The following is an 18,507-nucleotide window of genomic DNA, read 5'->3' as shown; positions in this document are numbered from 1 at the left end:
AGGAGGACAGCTCCTACTGACTGTACCATGCTCAACATTCCAGTTTAGCATTGACATTGAACTGTATAATCCCTAAGAGATGAGATTTTTAATAAATTCTACCATAATTTAAATTTGAAATATAAAGTTTATTTTGAAAACATCTCTTTTTTGTGTAGGAAGAGCACGTTTTTTAGTTATTATCATGAATAGATTTTCCTCTAGAAATGTCTGTAAGACTGTACCTATTATTATTGGTTATAGTTAGAGGTGCAGAAAATAGTTAGAAATTAGGATTGGAAGTTAAGTAATGTGGGCATCTGTAAATTCCTTTGGGTTGCAGCAGAAACCAAGATCAGTTTTGCTTTGTGATAAAAGAGGATATTCTTTCCACTGATTGCACCCCTTAAGAGGAGAAGGCTTTTGCATTTTGTTTGTATGTTTTAACATCTGATATGTCTTATATTTTCTCACAGCCACCCGTGACTAAAAACCTAGTGACCAACTGTAAACCAGTAACTGATAAAATCCATAAAGCATATAAAGACAAAAACAAATATAGGTATGTAATTTATGTGTGGTATTGTTGAACTTATTAAGCATGAAGTGGACAATCATTTTTCATTCTTTTAAAAAGATATCTTTTTGTTGACTAAGCATTTTTAACTAAAATCTTTTTAAGACTATGTACCTGATTAAATATTATTTTGACTAAGTAACTACAGTTATATTAAATCTGTATAAATATTTTTCTTCATTATGTCTTGGTAATAATTAGGTTTGAAATCATGGGAGAAGAGGAAATTGCTTTCAAAATGATTCGCACCAATGTGTCTCATGTGGTTGGCCAATTAGATGACATCAGGAAAAATCCCAGGTACTCATTTCTTAATTTGCAAATGAAAATTTAAGTAGTCTTTTCTTCTTCTTTTTTTTTTTTAGCAAAAAATGACTTAGAATAAATCAGGAAATATCAATTATCAAAAAAAAAAAACCTTTCAATGAAATAAAAAATGAACCATCATCCACAAGGTGATGATGTTATTTAACTGGTTTTGAAGCATGTACACTATTGTGTACATGTACATTATTTCAGATATCATCTTTGGTTGGCCTTTCCCTCAATCATGAATGTAATTATATAACTTAATTCCAAGGGATTTTTTTTTCTGCTACGATATCTAAAACAGTCATGAGTGGTTTTGTACAGATAGAAATTAACTCTTATAGTTTGTCCTTTAGACTGGTCTTGACTTTTATTTTAAAATGTGGTAACATTTTGTTGTGTAACAATTATTTTCTTAACGTTCAATCCACAAAAAGAGCTATTGAATGAGTATCTACTACTGCTCACCCAATGAGAGAAATAAGTTATGCCACTATTTTGTATGTCTCCATAATTTGAGATGGTTGAGTTCTAAACATATTTTGTGCATCATTGGGACTCCTAGGATGCAAAAATTCTCCTTGAAGAAACATTAAGAAGAAAGGAGCAAACTTCAGTTCACCTTATAATTCTTTTAGATCTTTGAGCAATTCAGATGCTTGAGAAGTAAAATAAATGTTTCAGGACATAGTTCCTTGTGCTGAGTCAACCAGTCTACTGCTCAAAATTGATGTGTAAGTCTTGGAGAAAAGTACTCTTCCCAAAAGTATTTGTTCCCCAAATTCCTTTAATCTATGGTGAGTTCCATAGTTATGGCCACAAGTCATTATCCTATGTTTGTTTGCCTCTTTGTTCTGTATTCCTCAAATTCCAAATGCAAATTAAATTGACAAGCTTTTGCCTTTACTTAAGATTAATAGTGATGTGTCCTTGGCCAGATCTGTAGTATATCTAATAATGACTGAATACCCAACACTTATTTTGAGTAATTGAAAAAATTTTCAGCAATTTAACATTAAAATTCAGTTTGGGGAAAGAAGGAAAACCTGTCATGAATGAGAAAAAGCTATAAAGAGGACCAGTATACATACTCTGGTTTCTCTTCAGATCAAATAAATCTTTCACCTTTTACTAAAGAAGACTAGTATATTATAGAAAATATCCAGGAAGAGGGATAGGAATAATCTTCCCAGCCTCACATAAATATACTAAAATGCATGGAATGTGAGTAGTAAACAAAATGGATTAGAAATCTTCCTACAGAGGGTATATTCCACCTCCTAGGTATCACTGAGCCTTGGTAAGATGGTTAGATTATGATCCAGAAAGCATATACTTGAAAAAAAAGAATTGGTTTGATAGAAATGCAAGCATCATTAATTGCTGTCATTGAAAATATCACCCATGAGACCATGCAAGAACAAAGATGGGCTTGGAGGTGGACAACATAGACTGTTCTCAGTAATGTTCAGGGCAGTAGAAGGGGAGGGGAACTAGACAGGTTGGGGTATGTTAAAGACCACTTGGTCAAAAGGAGAGAAATGGATGAGTTTGAGTAATTTCGCAAATTTGGCATAGAGGCATAATAACACTCAACCAATAAATATCTGCCAGGTACCTACTATAGGCCAGATTCTGTGCTAATGATGGGGATGCAAAGAAAGACAAGATAGCCCCTGTTCTCAAGGAGCTCACAGTCAAGTGGAGGTGACAGCATGCCAATTATGTCCAGATCTGCTACAGAAGGATAAATTGGAGAATCGTCAGCAGAGGGAAGACTCTAGTCCTTTGAGAGTTCAGGAGAGGTATCCAGTGGGTGCAATTTTGGTTGGGGCTTGAAGGAAGTCAGGTAGAGTTGGGGAAGGAGTACATGGTGGACAATATTCAATGATGGAGCATTTTGTTTAAGGAATGGCAAGAAGGCAGTAGTTGCTGGATCATAGAGTAAAGCAGGGCAGGTTATAAGTTGTAAGAAGACTAGAAAGGTAAGGGAATGGGGCTTAATGTTTTAAGAAAGCTTTGAATTCTAGTGGATTTTCTGGTGAACCAGGGAAGTTTTTAGAGGGAGGGGGAGTGGCAGAAGGTGTCAATTGCCTATCTTTTTTTTTTTTTTTTTAGTGTTTTGACTGCTAAAAAAGAGAACAGCAGATAAATTACTGAATTGCCTTTTTATGATGAATGAATGAGGGGAAGAGGGATAATTAGAACTCTTATTCCACACCTGATTCTGATAGTGAGGTGATTACCAGTTCAACACATTGGGAACCTTGTGAGAAAGTAGCCTCTTTGTCCTAATGGTTTGTGATAGGTACAGGGGTGGCTAGGCTTAAATTGATAGCCACCCTGTGTTTGGCATTTGAGCGAAGGTCTGGTATAGTCCCCGGCTCTAAATTCTATGGGATGAATTAGCCGCAAAAGGAGGAGATAGGACAACACTTACATTTCCACTAAGTATCAAAACAAAAAAAAGAACTGATTAAAAGGTAATGATGTGGATATACATTTAGTTCATTGACTAATAACCATGTGTACAGGAAATGAGGTTAGATAATTGGTGAATACAAAATGGTAACCTAGCCCTCTGAAAAAAAAATGAGGGCAGTGTCAGAGGTCAGAGCTCCTTGAAACTGGTAAACCCCCTGAGGACCACCAGAACAGCTTGCTTAACTATTTGGGAGAGAAAGGAATGAATGGGACCATTAGAATCCTGAGCTGAGAGGAAGACAGAACTGATCAAATCTTTTGCTTCTTGCATATTTTAATTTTACCTCTTCCTGCTGGGACAAGCAGACTACTGTATTCTTGGAAAAGGTATCATATCTGTCTTGTAACAATATAATAAAGTAGAGGTTTTTGGTGATATATAAGGCATATTGTAAAATCATAATTCAATGCTATTATTAACTTTATCAGCATGTAATTATGTGACTAGTTGAATTCTCAAAGACAATTGTTTTCATTTTTCCTTATGCTGATAATCTAAGTTTCTAAAACTCTTTTTAAGAGCCAGTTTTTGCAATATTTTTCCTTTTGCTATTAAACTCCTTAATCATACACCAGGCTAATGCTTTGGGGTCAGTGGGGGCCTTCTCCTTTACCCACTGAGAGGATATTCTATATGTGCTCCAAATTGTTGCAAGATTTTAGACTCTTTTCTCTGTATGGTGCCTGCTTCAATCACACAATCATTCTGATGCAGGCTAACTAATTGATGCCCAGTGTTCTGGGTCAGGCCAGGCTCCCAAGCCTATTTCTTCCAACTAGGGATTGAGATCCAATGTAGTGCTCAAGGTCCATATAATGAAATAAAAATTGCTTTTATAGTGAAAGCATTACAGAGAATATAGTTACTAAAAAGCAAAATGCTGCCATCTTCAACCTCCATATTAACAGGGCAACAATACAGGATCAAATTGGTGTCTTACAGGAATACCCCCTTCACTCCGTAAGGGTGGGCTTTTTTATATTTCTGTTCCCTAGATCAGTGAAATCCTTAAGTTGACTTCTTAAAGGGAAACCATCTTAATTTATGCAAAAGAAATACTGTTTTTTCTACATGGCCCCTACCAAATTGTAAAATATTATGGTGTGTCTTTGGGTGGATAAATTGTCTATAGTCTGAGAACTGGCTTCATTAAATTTGGGAAAGTTAATCACTTGGTTGGATACAACTTTTTTTTTTACAGGACAAGTTTGTTGTATGAGGAATAACAAGTTGAATGTAGGTTTAAAAAAAAACCAAAGAATGAAGTTATGGTACAACTAGTTAGTATAAAACATTCCCTTCCCACTTAACTCCAACTGGGCCCCACTCTTACAAATACTCAGTGTCCATGGTTAAAGTAACAAACTTAAAGCCTAATGGTAATAATGACCCCCTTCCAACATTCAGGACAAAGGAGTGTCTCCCAACTTTGGATCCTTTTCTCCCTTCATGGAATTCTTCCACAGCTCTCCTTAAGTATAGCTCCCTGCTGGGCTCAGGTGGTCAGTGCCTTTCTTTTTTCTTTTTTTGTTGAATGTTATTTCATCTTATTTTTTCCAGTTACATACGAGAGTTTTCAACATGCATCTTTTTGTAAGCTTTTGAATCCACATTTTTCTACTATCCTTTCTTCTCTCCCTCCCCCTTGAGGAAACAGTAATCTGAAATAGATTATACATATACAGTCCTGTTTAACATTTTCATACTAATCGTGTTGTGAGACAATAATCACAGTTGGGGGGGGGAGTCATGAGAAAGAAAAAAACATAAAACAAGTTTTAAAAAGTGAATATGGCATACTTGGTCCACATTCAAACTTAATAGATTTTTTCTCTGATGTAGATGACAGTTTCCATCACAAGTCTTAGAATTGTCCTTGATCCCTGAACTGTTGAGAAACTGCATCTGTCATAGTAGATCATCTCACCATGTGCTATTAATGTGTACAATGTTTTCCTGTTTATTATCCTTTCAGCCAGCATCAGTTCATGCAAGTCTTTCCAAGCTTTTCCCCTCTCACGATTTCTTATAGAACAATAGTATTTTAACACATTCATATACTACAATTTGTTCAGCTATTCACCAATTGATGGACATTCCCTCAATTTCTAATTCTTTGCCATTACAAAAAAAAGAGGTGTTATAAATAGTTATGTACATTGCGTATTTACCCCTTGTTAATGTTCTCTTTGGGGGATCATTGATTAAGAGCATCTATTAAATTTTAGACAGGACAGAAATAGCATGGGTGGAAAGGATACCCTCACTAATGACTTTGTTCATCCGTAGCATCTTTCTTAGAAGATTTTAAGAAACTTTTAAGCTTGGATCTATTTCCTATGTTTTCAGAAATACTGTAATAGTCTACTCAATAAGGCATTCATGTTTTATACAGATTATTTCTTAGGAAGAGATTCAGAAATGGCTAGTTTCATTCCTTTGTACCAATTTTCAGTTTCCATTTCAGAATGTGATAGACTTTTTTTCTCATTTTAAAGGTGTAACATATTGGGTTGGCTAGGTGGCGCAGTGATAAAGCACCGGCCCTGGAGTCAGGAGTACCTGGGTTCAAATCTGGTCTCAGACACTTAATAATTACCTAGCTGTGTGGCCTTGGGCAAGCCACTGAACCCCATTTGCCTTGCAAAAATAAAATAAAATAAAATAAAATAAAATAAAATAAAAAGGTGTAACATATAAATAACAGTGAATGCTTTTTCTTTCAGAAAATTTGTTTGCCTGAATGACAATATTGATCACAATCATAAAGATGCACAAACAGTCAAAGCAGTGCTAAGAGATTTTTATGAGTCCATGTTTCCCCAGCCATCCCAGTTTGAGCTACCACGAGAATATCGGAACCGTTTTCTTCATATGCATGAGCTCCAGGAATGGTAAATTCTTCTGTCATATAGTGATCATACAATTAGACAGCAATGATCGTAGAAAGTATAGTATTGTTTTCCTTCTTCGAGTATTCATTTGAAGGGGCGGCTGGATGACGTAGTGGATAAAGCACCGGTCTTGGAGTCAGGAGTACCTGGGTTCAAATCCGGTCTCAGACACTTAATAATTACCTAGCTGTGTGGCCTTAGGCAAACCACTTAACCCTGTTTGCCTTGCAAAAACCTAAAAAAGTAAAAAATAAAAAAAAATATTCATTTGTTCTAAGGAAAAAAATACCCCTTCAAATTGAAGGCATTTTAAGTATCATAAACAGCAAGGCACTAATGAAAAGAAAGACAGGTATAGATGGCAAATGTACCAAAGATCAAGAAGATAAAAACCAAGAAGCGTATTTAGTTTTCTGGATCTGGAGTTAAGAGACAGAAATGAGGATACATCAGAAATTTCCCAATTATCTAAGAATGTAAAGCAATGATGCTTACTCTCTGATTATATTTGATATAATTCTAGAAATGCTAGTGATAGAACCAAAATAAAATAATTGCAAGGTGTAAAGAAATGAGGAAGTCAGATGGGAAGTAGATTTGGGAGGGAAAATGTTCCATTTGATTATAGCTTAGTCCTGTGGGCAGTCACTTGTACAGAGATAAAGGGGGAAGCCAAGACCATTGGTGAATGAGTTCTCCAGAGGATGGGTAAGTTTAAGAGAAGCATAAGATTAAGGGACCAAGAAAAGAGGAGAGGAGCCAGCCAAACATGGTCTTCACCTAGAACAATTCAGCACCAAGGAGGAAAACATGTAGATTAAGGAGATATGTGTCCTACATTGTCTTAGTGACTTGTCTTGTCAGTGTGGTCAACTTTGAAATTTTTTCTTTCTTAATAAGGGGAAGTTGTTTGTGGGCCGTAGGCCTCCCCCCCTCCCTTCTTTTCCTTCCTTTCTTCTTTCCTCCCTTATTCTTTCTTTCCTTCCTTCTTCTCTCACTCCTGCCTTCTTTCCTTCCTTCCTGAAATTTAAAGAATTGGCTTAAGACATTTTTGCTCCCCCTCCATCCAAAGAAGGAGGATTGTAAGATACTTTTCAGCCTTCCTTTCCAATAGAACCCTGCTAACTGTTGAAATGCCTTTTTTTTTCATTTTATAATGTGTCTGTCTTTGAGGACAAACATAATTAAAGCATGATGGGAGACATGGCTTATTTGTGTATTGACAAAAATGAAAAGTCAAGTTTCATAGAAAACCTTTTTGAGGTCAGACTTGAGAACTTCAAATACTTAGTTTCTCCCTTGAACAATTCCTTTCACAAAGGGAAAGTAATAGTATATGACATTGGGGTGAACAAATGTTTAATGTTTGCTTTCTGAGATTGTCTTTAAATTTTGAAAAAATACCTCCCAAAGGAGATGGTACAGATGATGTTTTTGATTTTGAAGTCTTTATAGATTTAATAGCAGTAGGATTGCTTAGTGAATAGTGCTCTAGCTGGACTTAGCATCAAGAAAATCTCAGTTCAGATCGTCCCTCTGACATTGACCCTTAGACAAAGTATTTCCCTCCGGTGTCCCTGAGGCTATTCCCAGGACCACTCAAAGAAGGTAATAACAGATTGCTTTCTGCGTTGGTGGAGGGCTTTTCAACACTGGAAATTCCCCGCAGCAGTGAAACCACATAACCTTCCCATATTCATTTATCTTATTTGAAGAATGATAACTATTTGACTGCAACTTGAATACTGGTAGGAATAAGTATCTGAAAGTACATAATTGTTTTTCTCTTTCTCTTTGCAGGAGAGCATATAGAGATAAATTAAAATTTTGGACCCATTGTGTACTTGTAACATTGATCATGTTTACTGTATTCTCGTTTTTTGCTGAGCAGGTAAGTTTTGTGAGCTTTAGCTACTAGCAAGCCTTATTTGTTGACACACTAATATCTGATAATTTTAAGAAAGTGATATAAATTTATAATCTATGATATCTTGAACATTTTAACAACATTTGAGGTATATAGTATCCAGATATCATCAGTATACCCCTTTTTACTTAATTAACCTCAAAACTTATTGCCTATAAAATTTTTGACCTGAAGACTTGACAGACAATCTTCGGTGACTCAAGCTATAACCCTAAAAACATTCTCAAATGGAAGGGATATTAGAACCTTCCTAATTCTGATGCTAAATCTGCACAATCTTAAGAGATACTTGATTTTTTTTTTCGTTATTTCTATAATTCTATTTCTAGAGTGAGTTTTTCATGTCATCTGATGCCATTATATTTTGTAAGACTTGATCATTATTCTTTCAATATATATATATGCATATATGTATATATATAATAAATATTTTCCAAAACTTTTAAGCAGATGACCATTTCTTATGCATATTTAGATGTAGAAAACTCAGTTCATTTATTGTTTAAATATGACAATCATTTTTTTCTTTTACCTAATAGCCATCAATTTCCTTAAAAAAGAGGACGTCTCCTAACATAGCCAGACATGGGCTCTAAGACCCTGAAGAAATCAGACTTATCGATAAATTTATTTTAATGTAATGTATCAGTCCAGAGTTTAAATTCTGCACTTCTTTAAATTTCTTAGTTTGATTCAGATTATGGGATGGACTTCTAGACATTCTACAGTCTGATGAAAGTTTTCTCAGTTGACTGGATTAAAAATAGTGGTGGAGAGGGTTGGCTTGCTGAATTTGATGTGCAGTCGAGGCTGCCATGCCTGCTGTCGCTTAGTGTATTTTAATCCTCATTAAGGACAATTAAGAGCCATGTTCTGCCTTCCTTCCACTATTTAGCTAATTGCACTCAAACGGAAGATTTTTCCCAGAAGGAGGATCTCCAAGGAAGTTGGTACTGAACGGATCGGGGTGTAGGAAGTGAAAGGAGCATTGCCTCCATATGGTTGACTCAATGACAACAACGTCTTAGTGATGTGATACTTCGAGATTCAGGCCTGAAGAAATGAAGTGAAACACCCTAAAAGACAAAAAGGTGTGGCCACAGAGGGTGGCATCCAGACCAGTCGGCTGTTTAACAGGCACTCAGCAATACTAGGCGTGTTGGGCAGCCCTCAGCTGGAATTTTACTTTGGAAGCATTAGCTCATGGACATGTTATCCTTTTTATAAAAAGGGTCACCAAAAGGGAGACAGCTGCCTTTATTGCAGTGGACATTGCCAAGTAAATTTAATATCTGAATCCTAGGCCTGTGTGGGAGCAGTTATGGAGAGGTCTCACTCGGCCTTTGCATTCCAAAGCATTCTGCTCTCTTGCTCTGGGAATGCAGTTTCTTTTCTGTTTTTAAATAACAACTAAGTTAACTCTTTTAGCTGTCCTTGTGTCTGACCTGTGATGCAGAAACTTAATTGTGAATGTATTATTTAAACACAGCCTCATATTGGGAGGATCCAAAAAAGGACCTGAAGCATGTTAGTGGGGTTTGACTATGGAAGATCTCAGCAACTGACATCTGAAATATCTTGGGTTGAGTTTACTTGAGCCCCTGGGAGTACAGGGATTGTGCTTGGCAGCCTGCGCACAAAAGGGCTACTGACCAAGGCTACTTGTGTTTTGGAATTGTTGTAAAATGCAAACAAAAGTGCCTCATTGTAGAAATTAGTGAGACTGTCCCTAACTCACTGGCAACTCACCAGCTACCAAGGGCCCCTAGTGAAAGAATCTTTAGGTTTGGGCAGGCTCTAATATTGTGTCATATTGTGTTATGACATTAATAGGGCTACAGAAGACTTGGGGAGAAAAAATCTTTTCAAGTTGATATTTCTGACATGTTCTTTAAATCACAGTCATAGCAGTATTCTTTCAAAAATCACAATCATTTTGTAATAATTGTAAGATTTGGAATTTGGAATGTACAGAATGTGTTTGTGTTGTCACTGGTTAAAAAGGCTCACTGGAAAAAGTCATTTGTCTGATACTTCCCTTACATTTTTAACAAAAACTTTATGAAGTTTTTCTAGACCAGTTCTTTGTTCACCACTGAATATTCTTCAATATTTAAACAGCATTATGTATCAAAAGGTGCTAGTTGGAGGTGGGAGGGAGGGTGATTCTATTCTAGAAGAGAAATGCTATCCAAGTTTTCTGGCGTGGGGGGAAGAGTTTTCATACATATATATTTTCAGGTTTCCTATCAATTAACATGCGTGTGTGTGTGTGTGCGCACACACGTGCATACCTATGTATACAGTCATATACACATACATATATATTTGTTTATTTTTTAGCATTCTTTTTTTATTCTCCTTCAAAATCCTCCCTCCCCCAATGAGATGGCAAGCAACATGATGCCAGCTATCCTTGCAAAGCCATGCACAACCTACTGCTGTATTAGCCAAGTCAACAAGTATATCTTAAGTGTACCTACTCTCCTCCAAGTACTATACTAGGCTCTGGAAATAAAAGGGCAAGAATGAAGTGTTTGATAACATTCGAATTAAGTAAGTTAGCACAAATATTAAAGCATCCCAGTTTACAGATTAGAAGCTTACCTTTAGCTTAGATGTGTCTTGCTCAAGGTTATTATACAAATGGAAGAACTAGTGTTTGGATTTTAATTTCTTCAATTCAGTGCTCTTTTTACCATAGGAGACCTTGCTAGTCTCATGTATGAATAGGGACTTAGTAGATACTTGGTATAATGATAATGATAAATTATAGGAATTTGGTGTTGGAGATACCATGGAGGAGTCTGACTCAGGAATGCAAGTCTGAACTAGAACTTATTGGCATTTTCTTTCACTTTTACAGGGTTGGGGGAGAAGAGGGGAAGAGTGTTTTGGTTCAGTATTCCCCTTACCTCCTAGACTTGGATCGTGTTTATGGTTTTGGAATGGGAAGCTCTCCTTATAGATATACTTGCTCAACTTTTTGAAATCTGCCTACCAAATTATGACATATGCATGTCAAACTCAGTGTTATTTGGATTCAGAATTCATAATAATTGAACCAGGACTGGACTGGTTTTTCTTTGTATTTTATACCCAGTTGTGTTTGAAGGTTTAAATGGAACTGATTACTATTGGAGCAAGATCGCAAGGAAAATAAACACCTACAGCAAAGCAAGTAAACATGGATTCCCAAGATGAAGAAACGTGAGCCAGTAGCACTTGGCAGATTCAGTTACAATTCTAAGTGTTTGAGCATTTTAGTTTAAATAGTCCACTAATTCATATGTCCCCCAGTAACTCCAAATCATCTAAGAAATTTTACTCCACACACTTACACAAAACCACCATGTAAATCATGGCCCTTGTGTTTGAAAGTGATGTTGACTCTCATTCAGATATCCTTAAAGACAGATCCTTTGGTCCTTTTCATCATCCAGACTTGCCTTGCTTTCTGCCCCACACATGAGGCATAATCTGGGGTAATTCTCCACCATTTGACATTCTGCTGAGGAAAGTCATTATCTCCACCATCCCAAGTGGTGATTCATGACCCTGCCCTTGGACATCCAGTTCACGGCAAAGACCATCATTTCTGTGCTTTTCTCCTGGCTCCCATGTGAAGCCATGTGCCACATGCTGGTGGTGCGTGACAGTCATAGAGTCCTAAAATAACCTGGCACTGCCAACTGTTCTGTAAGCCTCTAGTTGGGTCTATCTCCATGTGTTTTCCATGGAGCTCAACCCTAGGATCGTCCTGTGAATTTGGAGAGGTTTGGGTTCAAGAGGGAAGAAAAGTGGGAGAGTCTCACAGAGGATGACAACTCTCCTGGAGCCCTGGTCTACAATTGGTGAGCACTTTCCATAGCTAGTCCCACTCAAAACCAGTCTGGGAAGATTGATCTGCTGTCTGTTTTCACTCTTGGCCTTGGGAGCATACTCTTTCTCCTCCTCTTTCTGCTTCCCCTGATGGTTCCACATGCTGTCTCTGTGACTTCTTTGGTTTTTGCTCCTGGAGGGCAGAGGGTGTCATGCTTCTTGGATCCATGTTCCCAGTACTTGTGTCCGTCTTGTGGAAGTGCTGCTTGCTTCATTCATTCATCTGGCCAAAACAGTACAAATGTGAAGGAGAGACCTCTGAGTGATAGCTGCAGGGGGAGTATCTCCAAAGAAACAGGGAGTAGGGTCCATCCCTTCTAGCCTAGGTAGAGACAAGGAGGTGACAGGAGAGAGAGACCAATAGCCTTAGAGGAGGGGGACCAGAGATGCAATACCTTCCAAAGAGAGACTCATTGTTCTTCAAAGAAATCAAGAGCAAAGCTAAGCTTATTAATGACAGAAGGGAAGATGCCGAAAACAACGAAGAGGGAAGACGGAAAAGGAAAGGGGAAGAGTCTCGGAAGAATTAACCAGGAGGACATTTTCATTGTAGGAGCTGGCAACCAAATCAAAGGGATGGGACCTCTTACCTTTAATAGCTCCTTTGGAAAATTTAGAGGAGAACCTGGATAAGAACTAAAAGAAGAGATAGTCTGCAATAGTGGAAGGAACATCGGTACCCATGATCATACAAATCTTATCAGAGGGTCCAAGGAAGCTGCATACTTGTAAGTTCTACTGGATTCATTCCACAGGTGTACCCCCTGACATTGTGAGAGGTGCTGGGGACGATAATATGATGGTCCTTGGTTTTAGTGAGCTCACAGGAATTCAACGTTTATTGAGCACCTGCTTATTTCTGCAAGCATACATCTAAGAAATTATACCAAATTGAATCATTAAGGTGAATTTAAGCATAACATCAAAATATCTGTAGTCCATTAGGATTTTTAATGATAATTCTCCTAATCTGCTGCAAAACTGGGAACCGTTGAAGCCAATTCAAATGTAAATGTTCAGTTTCTCACTTAGACCCAGCCCCTTCTCCCTCCCATAGCATTGAAAAAATGAAAACAATTTTTCATTCATTCATTCATTCATTCATTCATTCATTCATTCATTTTAAGTGTTAAGCTCAGCACTGATATTACAAATGGAAAAAGTAGGAGAGTCACTACTCTTAAGGAGTTTACATTCTAATAGCTGAAGACCACACATAGAGGCTGGTCAAAGAGGAACATTTTGGTTGCAAAAGTGGTTGAGTTGATGAGGGAACTATAGGGCAATTGGTTGACAGAAGAATAATAGAATTTTGGTAGTAATTTATATTTATTTGTTTTAGTTGTTGACTTTGAACCCAGTTTGGTGTTTTGACAAAGATATTGGAGTGTTGCCATTTCTTTCATTTTACAAATGAGGAAACTGAGCCAGACAAGGTTAACTGACATAACCAGGGTCGCTTGGCTAGTGTCTGAGGCCAGATTTGACTTCGGGAGATCAACCTTTCCAACTCCAGGCCTGTGCTACCACCTGACTTTTCTTCTTAGGGCTTTATAGGTGATCTCATTTGATTTCTGACATGCCCTTCCAGGAATGTTAGTGTGAATTTGAAACCAATACTATGGCAAGAGAAAAAAAAATCACATGTTACCAAAATGGTACAATCTCAGTCTTTCCCCCCTTCCTGTCTCCCTTCTACCCTCAATTACTTTGGAAGTAAACCCCTCCAGGATTCGTATCTTCACAAAAGGGGGGCAAGATGCACAGTCTTGGTGGCTTGTCTTTGTGCTAGATGATCTGGTCTGAGTCCTGTCCCTGCCATTGCAGGGAACTCAAGAGTGCAGTTAGGGTTAGTCAGCTTTTCAAAGGTCAGGATGTTTCCTTGCTTCATCCTTGCTATCAATCATAAGATTAAAAAACAAAACAAACAAAACCTGCTAGTCATTCTCAGAAGACTCTAATAACCACATGTAGCTATGAACTGTCTTCTCCATTCTCTCACCTTCCAAACAATCATATTACAGGTGCATGCATTTTATGGGGACTGGAGTTCTTGTATTTTATCGAATGATTTCAGGGATCATATATCTAGGGAAGCATTCTTTCCATCACCTGAGTTATGGCTCTTCCATCATTTACCTAGAGGAGGATAAAATTATAGATGTAGAACTAGGAGCTTGTAAAGCCACGTTCAGTCAAAATTCCTGGGGGGGGGCGGTTTGGTAGCATCAGTGCTGATCTTATTAGGAAGAAACAAATTGTGACTTGCCCACGGTCACAGAAGTAGTCATCAGAAGTGGGTAAGAAGGGAGAGATAGAGGGAAGGAGAGAAGAGAGAGGGCACATTTATTCAATAAATGCCTGTTAAATATCAAGCACCACTCAGTACTGGGGAATACAAGAAAACAAGGAAATTCCTACTCTCAAGGAGTGTACTATGGAAAGATGAAGCATCAAAGGGATTATAGGCAAGCATAATACCACTTAATTGAATTATCTACTATACTCTCTACCAGCCACTGGACAGTGGCCAGTTCCATGTATAACTTGTTCATTAACCCTCAAACATCCTACGTTAGTCTGGCCCTGGTTCTCCTGAAGCCACCTTCTGCTGCTTCTTACTCCCTATCCTCCACACTCTGTTTCATTGGGCTGGTCCGGCAAGCCATCTGAGTCCGTGAGTGATGTTCTCTAGTTCCAAATGAATCAAGTTCTGCTGATGAATTCAATTCCTCTGGACCCCAGAAAACTGGAGTCCCCAACAGGAAAGAAAAGGGACCACTCAGTCTGGAGAAGTGTTATCAAGCTTCTCCAGTGGCTGGGGAAGAACAGGCATACATCTTAGTCTTTATCCATATATTTCCCCTTATAAACCACCATTCATTGTCAACAGTCCATCTCTAATGGGTGCCCAGGGACTTTTTCTCAACTAGCCCTTGTTCTACGTTGACTCCAATCACAAATGCTACCATTTTAAATACTATTTGTTTTCCAACTACAAGCAAAAATGGTTTTCTACAGTCATTTTATTTTGAAAGGTTTTGAGTTTCACTTTTAAATGCTGCCATTTTTGTTGCCATTGCTCATTCCTAGATTTTTCCCTTGCTTCTTTCCTGTGATCATCAAAGCCACATGGGGACTTTCCTTCCATCTCCTTCCATGTTTCATGGGAATCCCAGTGCTCTAGTCATCTGGGGAAATGCCCTTTCATTCATTTCTCTAACCCTCTTCCAGGTTGATTCCACCAAACAGACACTGCTGAAATTCAAAGTATTAGATCTCCCTCCATGAATGGCAAGTGGTGATTTATATATTATGTCTCTAAAAAAATGAAAATTTACCTTGAAGATTGTCTCTTGTAGAATTAAGAAATAAATGTTTAGGAAAGGCACTTTGGAGATCATTTAATCCAATACTTCCTTTTATAGATGAGGAACATGAGCAGGGACTAAAACAAAAACCTAGGCATCCTATGCCTAACCTGGAGCTATTTCTAGATTCAGTTTCTTTTTCCCTTTAACGTTTACTCTTTGCCAATGACATTTAAAATCGACTTAATTGAATATCTGATGTGATTTCATCATATTTACCATCTACAACATGGCCCACTAGTGCCAGCTAGTGGTCTTTTCACAAATAATAGAAATATTCACATTTCTCACTCTATTTATAAATGTTTTCAACATTCAAACTGAAATATTCATTTCAGCTCTTCCCTCTGGACAAGTGGGGACAGTTGGAGAAGTATAATTTTCCCCATCTAGAAGGAGAAACTTTGGAATTAGACTGATCATCCCATTGGATGTCTTTTTATTGGACTTTGATAAAAGAATTAGCTAATGATGGCTGATAGTCATCCTACGGTTTTAGATTTACACATTGCTTTACATAGGTTCTTTCCTATGATACTCACAAGGTCAGTGGATAGCACTCAGAATGACCTGAGTTCAAATGGGACCTCAGTCAACAATAAACCCTGGGCAAGTCACCTTACCTCTGTTTTGCCTCAATTTTTCCTCATCTGTTAAACAGAGATAATAATAGTACCTACCTCCAAGGGTTGTTGTGAGGACCAAATGATATAACACTTGTAAGGTGCTTAGCACATAGAAATTACTATATAAATGTTAGCTCTTATTTTTGTTTAAAGATGGAGAAATGAAGGAGCAGTTAGGTGGCACCAGTGGATAGAGCACCGACCCTCGACCAAGAGAACCTGAGTTCAAATGTGGCCTCAGACACTTAATTAGCTGTGCCCTTGGGCAAGTTTATTAACCCTATTGCCTAAAAAAAATGGAGAAACAGTTAACTAAGAGACATTAAATGATTTGCTCAGTCATTAAATGGTTTGCCTAGAGTCACATGGCTAATAAGTGTTTGAAGTAGGATTTGAATTTGAGCCTTTTGGACTCCAAGTCAATTAAAAAGCATTTATTAAGTGCCTGCTGTATATAGGACATTGTGCTAAGAAGATCTCAAGGAGCTCACTGTTAAGTAAAGTTGTTTACTGGTGTTTTTTAAGTCTGGGCTCACCAACAGTCATTCATTACTTTATCAATGCACTCAACAATATTCAACAAATTATTTTTGTTTGAGTTTGCTATATGAATAGTATGCTTTTTTTTAGGTTTTTTTGCAAGGCAAACAGGGTTAAGTGGCTTGCCCAAGGCCACACGGCTAGGTAATTATTAAGTGTCTGAGACCGGATTTGAACCCAGGTACTCCTGACTCCAGGGCTGGTGCTCTGTCCACTGTGCCACCTAGCCGCCCGAGTAGTATGCTTTTTGATGAGAGTACTTTTAAAGCTGTAATTTGTTCCACCAAAACTAATGATTTTTGTCAACAATAACCTTTGTATTAGTGCCTTTCAGTTATATACATTTTTGTTTGTAAAAACATACCCAGAATATTCTACTACCTAGATCAAAGATACCATCAAGGTATGGGTAGATTATTCTTTTTAAAAGAGAATGGAGTGGGAGTGGGGGGAATAAGTATTATATACTAAGTATGATGCTGTTCTTTTTACAAATATCTCATTTGATGGGACAATAGGTTATGGTTTTACAATACTGATATTTGTTCCCTTTTTATCGTTAATAGTAAGTCCAATTTTTTTCCCCCACATCTTTAGTGTCTTTTCCCCTTTCAAACAGTCTTGAGAAATGATCCCTCAACCATCTCCCATGTTGCCTCTATCATGAACCTCCTTCCATCCTGTTTTCTTGGTTTGATATAGCTACTCTTTTGGGGGGTTTTTTTGAAGCAAAATTTCTGCATCCTCATATAGCATATTTCTAGGATTGCAATGTTAGAGTTTAAAGATGGAGGCTCCACCAACGTTGATGGCAAAAAAGAATTTATTATAAAAGTCTTTGTATATCTTTTTCATTTTTTTGTCATTCCTGTCCTACTTTGTCTCACCCTTAAATAACTCAAGACTACTTATTTGGGCCTTTTGCCAAATTTTCTTCAATTTGGTTTTCCCTCCATAGCTTCTTGATGTTTGATGAGATGATATTGCTGATGACTTTCCATGATCCTTCTGTGTTGAATTTTACAAACAAATTTATATTTCTTTATATTAGTTTTATATGTATGCATAAAAATATATAAGTATACACACATACATATGCCAAATTTTCCTATTATTTTCCCTCCATAGCTTCTTAGTTTGATGAGATGAAACTGCATATGACTTTCCATCTGTAGGATTTTACAAATTTATATTTCTTTACATTTGTTATTATATTAAATATATAGGTATATGCACATACATATACTAGTATACACATTATATATATATCATATATATATATATATCATATATATATATACACACACACACACATATTTACATACCAGTGTTGACCATAGCTATTGTAGATTTCTCTTTGGTAAAGGAGGTCAGTACTCATGGGCTGAAGTGGTTTCTAGACTTCTGCAATAGCATCTTGGTTGGCACAGGAGAACTCTTTTGTTTTCCTTATGATATAATCTGTAATGATGCCCATTCTTCCACCTATTTTACACTTTGTGTAAATTGTGTAAATAATGTGTTTAAATAGGTCAGGATGGAGTTGTTTTAATTCTATGTAATATACATTTCTTATTGTTATTCCTTCTGGAATATGGGTGAGTCTTGATCTTTTTTATAAGAAGGTAGTGGTTATATTATTGTATAAATGATGTGTGTATAAATGACTATACACATTTGATTTGGAAACCATTAGTTAGCTAGGTTGTGTCACAGATATTGGATCCAGAGTCAGGAAAACTCTTGCCGAGCTCAAATCCAGCCTCAGATAATTCCTAGCTGGGCAACCCTGGTCAAGTCTCTTTACCCTGTTTGCCTCAGTTTCCTTCTCTGGAAAATAAGCTGGTGAAGGAAATGCCAAACCCATTGAGTTGCACTGTCTTTTTCTCTTCTAGTTTCATTTCCATAAAGAATGTC

General features: G+C 37.2%; 1 protein-coding gene across 3 annotated transcripts in view; it reads left to right on the top strand.

Moving 5' to 3' along the window:
- GNPTAB (N-acetylglucosamine-1-phosphate transferase subunits alpha and beta) overlaps positions 1-10,342 on the top strand; it is a 73,929-nt gene extending 63,587 nt beyond the window's left edge. For 2 of the 3 annotated variants that reach the window (XM_074226701.1, XM_074226703.1), the window contains 5 exons: positions 456-541; positions 758-856; positions 6,077-6,244; positions 8,045-8,135; positions 9,067-10,342. In XM_074226701.1, coding sequence (XP_074082802.1) covers positions 456-541; positions 758-856; positions 6,077-6,244; positions 8,045-8,135; positions 9,067-9,144 — 522 coding nt within the window. In that variant the 3' untranslated portion in view covers positions 9,145-10,342. The other variant, XM_074226702.1, reaches the window with a different exon arrangement.
- The last annotated feature ends 8,165 nt before the right edge of the window (positions 10,343-18,507 follow it).

This window comes from Macrotis lagotis, chromosome 2 (genome assembly GCF_037893015.1).
Source record: "Macrotis lagotis isolate mMagLag1 chromosome 2, bilby.v1.9.chrom.fasta, whole genome shotgun sequence".
Classification (NCBI taxonomy): Eukaryota; Metazoa; Chordata; class Mammalia; order Peramelemorphia; family Peramelidae; genus Macrotis; species Macrotis lagotis.
Note: the sequence above shows the minus strand (reverse complement) of the source record. Positions and strands in the feature narration are given on the sequence as shown.